Genomic DNA, 12,217 nt, shown 5'->3' on the forward strand with positions numbered 1-12,217 from the left:
GGGAGTTAAGTAAGTTAGCGTCAGAACCAGAGTCAATTAATACAGGTGTATGAATTTATTGATCAGGAGAACATAGTGTCACTTTAGGAAGACTTAGGAAGGACTTCCTTAATGAAATTCAGACTCACCTCTCCCGTGCCCTTGCTACCGGCACCGGCAACTTTGACGTGACAGTTGCTCACGGAATGACCCAACTGACCGCAGTAGAAGCACCGCCCTTCCCTCAGCCGGCGTTGACGTTCCTCAGGGGAGAGACAGAACCTGCCCAGTTGCATGGGTTAATCCGTGGGGACGCTAGTCAGTGGGTTGAGACCGGAACCAGGGGATCTGCCTTGGTTTGGCTGGTCACCGAGGGTCGTCCTCCAAGTGCGCGGTGACGCAGCCCTCCGCCGATCTCCATCAAGCTCGCGATCTAAAAGCCTCTTGTCGATTTTTACAGCGAGAGCGATGAGAGTGTCCAAGTCGGTCGGCAGGTCGAGCGGGATTAAATGATCCTTGACGGCGGGGGATAGTCCTTGAAAAAAGGCATCGATTAGCGCCTGATTTTTCCAATGACTCTCAGCTGCTAGAATGCGAAACTCAATCGTGTAATCTGACACCCTCCGCTTGCCTTGTTGTAAGGTGACAGGGGAGCAAGCTGCCTCACGATCTGGTGTGGAAAATTGAAAAATTTGCTCCATAGTCTTTACAAAAAAAGCCCATGAATGACACACGGCGGAATTGCGGCTCCATTTAGCAGTAGCCCACGCCTCCGCACGACCAGTCAGGTGGGAAATGACGAAAGCGATTTTGGCCCGCTCGGTGGCGAAGGCAGCTGCCTGTAGCTCAAAGTAGAGTTCGCACTGCATGATGAACGGCTTAATGTTCCCAGAATCTCCAGAGAACCTCTCTGGTCAAGAGAGCTGTGGACAGACAGCAGCGGAGGTGGCAGGTGGCTGCATGGTGACTAACCCTTCACATGTGGCTGCATGGTGACTAACCCTTCACATGGAAATACAGTGGTATTGGGTGTGGTTCCAACTGGTTCTGGTTCCTTCTCTTGAATAATTTTCATAAGAAGTTCAAACTGCGAGGCCACCTGTCTCATCATATTGTCCTGATGCCTTGACAGTCCCTCTCGATGAAGGTGGAGGGCAGCAAGCTGCTCATCCTGCTTCGAGAGGCGTTGACCCTGCGCCTTGAAGGGCTTTGCGCACCGGGTCTGAGTCTGATTGGTCCATGTTAGGGCCAGTTCGTTCTGTCATGAACGGAACAGAGGATAGGACCCAAAAATGCACGACTCCAAAAACATGAGGCAAAGAGGCGAGGTCGATAATCGGAACAGGGTCAAGTCTTACTGTGAGTCTGTGACGTGGAAACAAGGAATGCTGGAACGCGACGACAAGGTACAACGAACTGGCGACAAGAGGGAATGAGACATGAGGTTAAATACAAGGGGTAATTAGGGGGAACGAGGCACAGGTGGTGAAGATGCTCACAGATCAGGTGTGTGAAACGGGGGAAGACAAAACCCGGAACACACACCCATGACACGACTTTGTTTCTAACCTTTATGGACAAAATTTCTAGAAGCAGCCATGGCGTTGAGGGGGTCTGGTTTGGTGGTCTCTGTTTTGGTCTCCGCTTTTTGCAGATGATGTTGGCGTTTAGTAGTACTTTTGAGGTTGGTATCACCAGGATGTGATCTTCAACTCTCACAGGAGTGGGTCACTGCTGAGTGTTAAGTGGCTGGAATGAGAATAAGGACCTCCAAATCTGCGGAAAATGGTCCTCAGGATGAGTATCTTAGTCGCCCTGGTTAGTGTTTTGGCAATGCTGCCCCTGGAAAAGGTCCAGAGCAAGACCCAGGACACACTGAAGAGACTGTCTCTCAGCTGGCCAGACTTTTGGATTTATTCTGAAGAGCTGGGAAAAGTGGCTGGTGGTCTCTCCCATTAGGCTGATGTCCCCGTGACCCGACCCTGGATAAGCAGAAGAAGATGAATGGATTAATAAAACTACAGCTGACAGAGAACAACAGCACATTGAAACAGAAATATCCTACATAATCCCATATCATGACGGGACACCAGGTAAACTTAGAGAGTGCTTGTTTGGGTTGTGTCAAATGTAAATTAACTGCAGACAGGTTGGCAATGCTGTGTCGTTTCAGCATTTCCTGCTTGTCCAAAAGGGCCTGACTCAGTTGAAACAGGAATTTCCCTGTTTTAAAATGTGCTTGCACCCACAGTCCCTGTCTTCTGGGTTCTACTTGCCCAGATCATTCTGTAAATGGGATGCAAAGCAACCCACCAAGTCGTTCAAGGAATGTCAACCAACGTAATGCAGCAATGTGAATCAATGGGTTCATATACACTAGGGAGAGGTTAATGCAAACAAATGACAAACAGGAGAGGCACATACAACTGCGCTAAATATAAAACATTGTATAAATCCTTCTGTTGTATTTCAACAATTATTATTCTCTGTGTATATATCTCTGTTATTGAACACACAATGTATATTTATTGCATCGTGTGCACATCATATCCTGAAATGTAGAATTTTGAGTACAATATTTATGATAATGATGTCGGCCCACTCAGAGTGACAATTATTTATCATCTTTATTCAGGTTAGTGTGACATGTAGGTTGTTACTGAGAGCTCGTTAAGGGATACCTTTTTATTCAGTCAGTCAATCTTCTTTCAACAGACGATGATTTTGTGAAAGGCTGGAAGAAAAGCCTGCTGGCCCATCGCATGGAATTGATAATTGCTACGTGTATCATCATGGTGTTTACTCTTGTTCTCGGTATTGGGCTTGGAGGTAAGCAACTTGCCATGTTCTACTTCTTTACTTCTTTTTCTGCATAATTGTTTTCAACTAAACATTAAAAAACAAAACAGATTTGATATATTTTTACTTCGACTTTTCCCCCCCTTAACAAGTAAACTCACTGTTTAGAAACTTTATTTTGTATTTACTAATGTTGTCTTTGAGATATTAGAATTGGCTTGATTAGTTATAACTCAGTTTTAACAATACTTCTGTCAGGTTCAAACAACCTAGAACATTTAATAAACAATAAACAAGGAAGGAAGACAAGAGATGGTTTATATACTCGCGAGGAGAACGATGAGAGTTGTTCGCAGTTCCAAACTCCTACCGCTCTGAACACACTCTGTCGATCCCTCTCTTTTTATTTTCTTAGGGCGGTTCCTAGTTACACAGCTGTTGCTGCTATAAAGTTGGGGGAGCACATAGCAGCAACATGTAAACAGACTCACAGACAACTTCAATACACATGATGCAATCAACATTATACTCAATCAACATTATACTGCTAAATGCATGCTTTGAAAATACTATAAGAGTAAATATGGGATAACAAATGTAGATTTATTCTAATAACTTCTTCCAATATATTTTATACTGTTGGAAAGCCTGTTTCTTTCCCCTTTAAATGTGATGCCTTGTTTGTAGGGAACATTCCATTGTGGGATGATTAGAACAGCCAAGTATAATGCTGTAAAAAAGTATTTCACCACTCCTAATTTCTGATTTGCCTCTTCATCACACAGAAATATTTCACACCAGGAAACCAATTTTAATACGTCACAAAGACAACCCAAGTAAATATAAAATGCAGTTTCCAAATGACGATTCTATTTATTAGGGGGGGGGAAAAGATAACTGCCTGGCCCTATGTGAACAAGTAATTGTCCCCTGAACCTAATCAGTTGTGCCACCCTTAGCAGCAGCTACCAAAATCAAGCAGTCATAAATGGTGATGATAATGAAGTGACCAATTTTTAAGACAACCATAACAGTCCAGTTATGGCCTGAGGACTGCTGCTGCTGTTACCCCTGAGAGTGGTAGAGCTTGAGGGGACGAACTGATAGCTGGTTGTTCTTTTGCAGGATTTTCTGGGAGTCAGCAGTATTGCTTGTTCCATTAAACACAGTCCTCTGGCCAAGACCATCACACTGCCATTGCCATGTTTGACATTGGTAGAATTTTATTTTTTATTTTATTTTATTATTATTTTTGTTTTAATTGAATGTTCTGTTAGTATTACTGTCAAGATGTAAGAGGCTGCACACCTTCCAAAATGTTCAACTTTTGTCTCATCAGTCCACGGAATACTTCCCCAAAATTTTAGCCAAAGTGTTTCTTGGAAAATATGGGACGAGTCTTTGTCTTCTTTATTTGTCAGCAGTGTTTTTTGCCTTGGAACCCTCCCAGGGATGCCATTTTTGCCCGGTGCCTTTCTTGCGGTTACTCAACAACATGAACACTAATTGAGGCCAGTGTGGCCAGCGCTTCTATGGATGTATTGTAGCTCTGAGTACTTTTGTGACCTCCTGGATGAGTCGTAGTTGTAGTCTTTTTGCCACTTCTGGGAAGGTTCGCCACTGTTCACAGTTTCCTCCATTTTTGGATAATGGCACTGACCGTGGTTCACTGGCATCCCAAAAGTCTTGAAAATGTAATGTAATTGTAATTTTTTTTCATTTATTGAATTGGTTTTAGATCATAGCATCATGTGATTTTTTTTTTTTTTTTTTTAGATCTTTTTCAGTTTGTCTGACAGGTACTGTTTACAGTAAGGGATTTCTTTAATCAAGAAAACCTGGCCAGTGAAATGAACTCCAAAACAAAACAAACAAAACAAAAAACAGCTCGATTCATCAAGCGGGTAGTTTGGCATTACTTTTTCACATTGGGCCAGATGATTTCCCTCACCCCCCACCCCACCCCTTAAGAATTAAAATCACCATTTAGAAACTTCATTTTGTACAACCCCAATTCCAATGAAGTTGGGACGTTGTGTTAAACATAAATAAAAACCGAATACAATGATTTGCAAATCATGTTCAACCTATATTTAATTGAATATACTACAATGACAAGATATTTAATGTTCAAACTGATAAACTTTATTGTTTCTAACAAATAATCACTAACTTAGAATTTTGTGGCTGCAACACGTTCCAAAAAAGCTGGGACAGGTGGAGAAAAAGACTGAGAAAGTTGAGGAATGCTCATCAAACACCTGTTTGAACATCCCACAGGTGAACAGGCTAATTGGGAACAGGTGGGTGCCATGATTGGGTACAAAAGGAGCTTCCCTGAATTGCTCAGTCATTCACAAGCAAAGATGGGGCGAGGTTCACCTCTTTTTGAACAAGTGCGTGAGAAAATAGTCCAACAGTTTAAGGACAATGTTCCTCAACGTACGATTGCAAGGAATTTAGGGATTTCATCATCTACGGTGCATAATATCATCAAAAGGTTCAGAGAATCTGGAGAAATCACTGCATGTAAGCAGCAAGGCCGGAAACCAACATTGAATGCCCGTGACCTTCGATCCCTCAGGCGGCACTGCATCAAAAACCGACATCGATGTGTAAAGCATATCACCACATGGGCTCAGGAACACTTCAGAAAACCAATGTCAGTAAATACAGATCGGCGCTACATCCGTAAGTGCAACTTAAAAATCTACTATGCAAAGCAAAAGCCATTTATCAACAACACCCAGAAACTCCGCCGGCTTCTCTGGGCCTGAGCTCATCTAAGATGGACTGATACAAATTGGAAAATTGTTCTGTGGTCCGACGAGTCCACATTTCAAATTGATTTTGGAAATTGTGGATGTCGTGTCCTTCGGACCAAAGAGGAACAGAACCATCTGGACTGTTATGGATGCAAAGTTCAAAAGCCACCATCTGTGATGATGTGGGGCTGTGTTAGTGCCCATGGCATGGGTAACTTACACATCTGTGAAGGCACCATTAATGCTGAAAGGTACATACAAGTTTTGGAGAAACATATGCTGCCATCCAAGCAACGTCTTTTTCATGGACGCCCCTGATTATTTCAGCAAGACAATGCCAAACCACATTCTGCACGTGTTACAACAGCATGGCTTCGTAGTAAAAGAGTGCGGGTACTAGACTGGCCTGCCTGCAGTCCAGACTTGTCTCCCATTGAAAATGTGTGAAATAGTTATAGTTTGATTAGACTCCTGTTAGACGGCACGGTGGCCGACTGGTTAGAGCGTCAGCCTCACAGTTCTGAGGACCCGGGTTCAATCCCCGGCCCCGACTGTGTGGAGTTTGCATGTTCTCCCCGTGCCTGCGTGGGTTTTCTCCGGGCACTCCGGTTTCCTCCCACATCCCAAAAACATGCATTAATTGGAGACTCTAAATTGCCCGTAGGCATGACTGTGAGTGCGAATGGTTGTCTGTTTGTATGTGCCCTGCGATTGGCTGGCAACCAGTTCAGGGTCTACCCCGCCTCCTGCCCGATGACAGCTGGGATAGGCTCCAGCGCGCCCGTGACCCTAGTGAGGATAAGCGGCTCAGAAAATGGATGGATGGATAGACTCCTGTTAGCAGTCTGATAAACCCCCACTGCTGCTAGGATGAAACCAAAAGATTTTACTAAATCCCTCCGTTAAGCAGGTTCCTCTTTAAGTGCACACAATCTGTGATGTTCATCTCAAGTACATTTCAAATCAATACAAATGATTACATCGTCTTGAATTTTTTCTCTCTGTGTGTCTGTAGTGGGTCTGAGTTGTGTTGGGAGGTTTCGCTGTGACTTTTCCTCTCAGTGCATCAGAAGCTCTGCACAGTGTGATGGAGAGGTGCACTGTGACAATGGAGCGGACGAGCTTGGCTGTGGTGAGACACACACCCACCACCAAGGGCGCTGTAAGGGGGAGAAAAGTGATGATGATTCTGATGTCCCATGACTGACAGTGGCTTAGGCATTGAAGTGGGACCTGAAGGGATTTTTTTTTTTTTTGGCCCCAAATCCCTCGGCCACACATCACTAGGCATACCTGTTTTGGGCCTGATTTACCATAATCCAAATAGTGAGCGCAAAACGTTTCTCTAATACTTGTAGATTGTGCGTACTGTTGGTGAGCATGTTATGTTGCACATATCAACAAACAACCATTCACTCTCACTTTCACACCTACAGACAATTTAGAGTCTTCAATTGAAGACCTACCATGCATGTTTTTGGGATGTGGGAGGAAACCGGAGTACCCGGAGAAAACCCACGCAGGCACGGGGGAGAACCTGCAAACTCCCCACAGACAAGGTCGGATTTGAACAAGGGTCCTCAGAACTGTGAGGCAGATGTGCTAACCAGTCATCCATCGGGCCTCGCTGTTTTGCATTTTAATAATAGTATTTGAATATAAATAATAAATGTTATTCTTGAAGTACCGTACTTTTCAGGACACTCAGAGATGCTGTATAGACGTTAAAATCAGAAACCAAGAAAAAGGCATTTTACGCCAGGCATACTGTATGTTTTTGGAGGGAGTTTCAAGACAGCTGGAAGGTGGGAGGGGCAGTAGAAAAGGAACGTAAAATCAGAATCATCTGCCAACAACTACTATGAGAAATCTGAGGGAAGGAGCTGGAATAGGTAGTGACCAGGATGTGGAGGGTCCAAGAGGATTTTGCATGCTCTTTTCTGGTAGTTCTGGTAGCGTGCAAGTCCTCAAGGGTGGGTAGGGGGGTACCGTCGATTTTTTCGGCAGTCCCGTTTGTCCGTTGCAGTTGGAGTTGGTCCTTTTTTGTGGCAGCTCCAAACCCGACTGTGATGAGGACCGATTCAATGACTGGTCAGGTGGTTTCTGAATAGTGTCAATTTTATCTTGTGAAAGAAATTTGAAGAATGCAAGATTCATTCTCGAAATGATTTGCCGGTAAATGGTGACAAAAGACAAAAGCGAAGACTCACAAACAAGCCTGAAAATGGCTGCAGGGAAGGCCTTGCAAATGTTGAGTGAGGAAACTCAGAAGTTGACCATGTCAGTGGGCTTCAGACAGCCATAGACTATAAAATTTTTATTTTCATTCAAGCACTTAGAATGATGTTTAAAGGTAAAGCTTGCGGTTTTCAAACTGCTACCAAGATTTGAATGTAGCCTCACATCTATACCCGCCCCCTCGCAACTACCCCAAGAAATGCCCCCAGATCCAAAACTTAGGGAAATAAAAAAAAAAAAAGTTTGCATGTTCTCCCTGTTCCTGCGTAGGTTTTCTCCGGGTACTCTGGTTTCCTCCCATATCCCAAAAACATGCATGGTAGGTCAATTGAAGTCTCTCAATTGCCCCGAGGTGTGAATGTGAGTGCGAATGGTTGTTTGTTTATATGTGCCCTGCAATTGCCCGGCAACCAGTTCAGGGTGTACTCCACCTCCTGCCAGAAGATAGCTGGGATAGGCTCCAGCACGCCCGCGACCCTTTGTGAGGATAAGCGGCTTGGAAAATCGTGATGGATGGATGGAAGATAAAATGCTCGCCCGGCCGCTTCAGATTGCACCTCGGTCGCCCGCTGGCGCACCGACTGCCCCGTGGAATTGGCCTGAAGGAAGAGACCGGTGCGTCACGCTCACCTTCCGTTACATAGTGGTCGGTTGCAAACGTCCAGTGTTTTCTTGCGCAGCACACCGAGAGATGTGGTGAGACACAGGCCCCCATCAAGTGGTACTGGTTTTATGTAGTAGTATTTTGGAATGTATAATCAATTAAAAATATCAGAAAGGGGCCATAACACCAACTTACCTGATGTCTGAGTGACAACGGTGACGTCGGCACCAGTGGTTGCAGCTATATGCAGTCGTGCGCATATAGGACACCACTGTTATATATGTTTACCCTTGATTTGAAGTAGAGCACTATCCAATTCCAAACTTTTGTTTCTAATCAGAGTTAAATAATACGGCCAAGAAACTGTACCCAGTCTCCTTTTGTGCGAGGCTGCTGTGTTCCCACAAGGCCCAGTGAGCACAATGGTGTTTATTAAAAAAAAGGAAAAAAATGCTGTTACAATGCTGTATTTTGTCACACCTCCTGTCTCTACAGTCTCTTATTGGCTAGTTCTCCTCATTCTGAGTCGGTTTTTGAAAAAAAAAAAAAAAAAAAATTACAGGCATAAAATGCGGTCCGAGAGAAATTCTTTTTCAAAAGATAATCACAATATTCTGCTGTCGGGTAAAACAGACAGTTTTAACATATCCGACAAAAAACGTGGCAATTTTGACAATCTGTCCAAATACAACAAGCCCCGGGAAATTTTGTCACTCTCCATAAAATGAAAAAAAATTTTTTTCTTGAAACCTGTTACATTTAAGATGAAAGTCTACACACCAGTCAGATTGATTATTTATTCAATATTCATTACTGGAGTGTATTAAAATGGGCCTAATCTGTATCAGCGCAAAAACCCGTGGCAAGCAGGATAAAGTCAGGGTAAAGTGTATTTTTGGTTGACAACATTAAAGCAACATTAAAATAAAATCTTAATATAGTCTCACCTTGAATAATGTAATAATAAAATGGAAATGTAATGTAATGTAATAATGTAATGCAATGCCAGCTAATGCCACACACAGCGGCTGGAATAAGTATATAACACATCACGATTTTTTTCACTAAATATATTTCCAAAGGTGCTGTGGACATAAAATGGTCACCAGATGTTGGGAACAACCCAAGTAAAACATACATACAAAGAAAGAAAAACAAATACAATCAGAAATTAAGTTGTGTGTAATAATGTGCAATGACACAGGGAAAAAGTATTGAACACATAAAGAAAGGGAGGTACAAAAAGGCCAAGACAACACCTAAAATATATCAATAATCGAACAACAATCCAGCCCCTTGTCAGTGCAAATGAATATCAGCCAGTTCAGTCCTAATTGATGGCCTACAAAATGGTCTGAATGCCAAGGTGTGAGTCAAGACGCCATCAGCAAAGAGTCTGTCGCAAACCTTTTGTTCCAACACATAATGATAGCATTGGTTACAGGCGCATAACTAAGCTTCTGAACGTTCCAGTGAGTACAGTTAGGGCCATCATACCTAAGTGGAAAGCCAATCATACCACCATAAATTTGCCTCGATCAGGTGGTCCTCGCAAGATTTCTGACAGAGTGCAAAGAATAATAATAAGAGTTGTCCAAGACCCAAGGACCACTTGTGGTCCAAAAGAACTGGAATTAGCAGGTACTCTTGTCACAAGGAAAACAGTGAGTAATCCACTCCGCCGCAATGACCTGTATGCACGCTCACCCTCAATGCTGAAAAAAAAAAAAGCATGTCAAAAGCTTGTTTAACGTTTGCTGAACAACATTTGGACAAGCCAGTTAAATACTGGAAGAATATAGTCTGGTCTGATGAGAGCAAAATTGAACTCTTTGGATGCCATAATGCACACCACATTTGGAGGAGAAATGCCACTGCACATTACCCAAAAAACACCACACCAAAAGTGAAGTTCGGAGGTGGGAACACGATGGTGTGGGGATGCTTTTCAGCAAATGGTACTGGTAAACTTCACATTATTGAAGCAAGGATGAATGGGCAAATTTACAGAGACATTCTTGACAAAAATCTGCTGCTCTCTACGAGGATGATGAAAACGAAACGAGGTTGGACATTTCAGCGGATAATGACCCAAAACATACTGCCAAGGAAACTCTCAATTGGTTTCAAATTAAAAAAAAAAAAAAAAAAGAAAAAAAAAACCTGCAAGAGTTGTCCACCCAATCACCTGACTTGAATCCAATTGAAAATCTATGGGAAGAACCGAAACTCAAGGTCCATAAAAGATGCCCACAGATCTTAACCTTCAAGATTTGAAGACGGCTTGTGTGGAGGAATGGGCCAAACACCAAAGCAATGCATGCGACTAGTTTCTCCATACAGAAGGCGTCTTGAAGCTGTCATTGCAAACAAAGGCTTTTGTACAAAGTATTAAATAAATACCAGTTGGCGTGCTCAGTACTTTTCCCCTGTGTCATTTCACATTATTATACACAACTTAATTTCTGATCTTATTTGTTCACCTTTCTTTGTATGTCTGGATTACTTGGGTTATTCCCAACATCTGGTGAAATTTTCATGTCAATAGCACCTTTGGAAATATATTTAGTGAGAAAAATCGTGACATGTTAAACGTGTGTGTGTGTGTGTGTGTGTATCCATCCATCCATCCATTTTCTTTACCACTTCTCCTCACGCGGGTCACGGGAGTGCTGGAGCCTTTCCCAGCTATCATCAGGCAGGAGTACACCCTGAACTGGTTGTCATGCTCACACAGTTTCCTTGCTGCCAGAACTCTTTCTTTTTGTCCCGCTTCCTGGCTGACCTGTACTCTTGGCGATGATCGGGCGGGGTCTGGTGGGTGTCATACTTGTAGTGTGACCACTCGCCTGATCCACAGACACAGCATGAATTTACAACAACACCATTGTGAACAACGCAAAAAGTATGGGCTTGGCATTATGACCCAACCCCATCCTATAAAAGAATGTATATAGACATTCATTTGAGTAATTATTTGCAAATAAACTATTAACTGTTTTTATGTCAGTGCGTCTCAGTGGGCGGAGTTCAGTCCTGCAGGTCCAGAAAGCTGGTGTGTGGAGGACAGTCTGCTCAGAGGACTGGAATAACTGGCTGGGGCTCTCTGCCTGCAAGCAGTTGGGATATACCAGGTGTTTTCCTTCACTTCAACACACAATCCCATCGACCCGTTTTTGTGGCTGTGCTGTGATGAATGGCCTTCTTGAAACTGTGATTTATTGAAAACATATATATGTATGTTAATATATATATATATATATATATATATATATATATATATATATATATATATATATATATATATACATACATACATACAGGAAGTCCTCGAGTTACGACGCACTCGACTGACGACGTTTCGACGTTTCGACCCGTGCCTCGTCCGCCATTTTGTCCCAGCCCCATCGTGTTTCTGCTTAGCGAGTGCATAGTGCTTGTCTGTGTTTGTGCGGCGGGAGTATCTTTGCCTTTTTCGCCCTCCTTTTTTCACAATCTCAGCAGTAATGGTAAGTATAGGATCTTATTTTTTTATATTAATGTATTTTAGTTTTTTTATACGAAGTGTTAACCTTTCCCGCTACGGTCACCTGACCGTGGTCGGGAGACGCAGGAGAGACGCCTTCTCCAGGGCCGAGGTTGTCCTCCTCGGGGTTAACTCCCTTCTCTCGTTGCAGAACTGAGCTGGGTGGCGGCAACAATAAAGGCACGAAGCACCGATTTGCTGCTTTCATGGCTTTATTAGCTCCTCTGCACATTCAACGTCAACGGGTCCTCTGCTAATTGCTACTCTTCCCCGGTCGCCGTCACTACACTTGCCACTGTACACACT

The 12,217-nt window shown here is 43.3% G+C and overlaps 1 protein-coding gene across 1 annotated transcript in view; it reads left to right on the forward strand.

Moving 5' to 3' along the window:
• Positions 1–12,217, forward strand: part of tmprss3a (transmembrane serine protease 3a) — a 125,863-nt gene that overhangs the window by 3,902 nt on the left and 109,744 nt on the right. Inside the window, exons 2-4 of the mRNA XM_061692100.1 lie at positions 2,695–2,808; positions 6,559–6,675; positions 11,396–11,519. Of these exons, the coding sequence (XP_061548084.1) occupies positions 2,695–2,808; positions 6,559–6,675; positions 11,396–11,519 (355 nt within the window). The remainder of the gene's footprint in view (positions 1–2,694; positions 2,809–6,558; positions 6,676–11,395; positions 11,520–12,217) is intronic.

The sequence above is a fragment of the Phycodurus eques genome, chromosome 12 (genome assembly GCF_024500275.1).
Source record: "Phycodurus eques isolate BA_2022a chromosome 12, UOR_Pequ_1.1, whole genome shotgun sequence".
Classification (NCBI taxonomy): domain Eukaryota; kingdom Metazoa; phylum Chordata; class Actinopteri; order Syngnathiformes; family Syngnathidae; genus Phycodurus; species Phycodurus eques.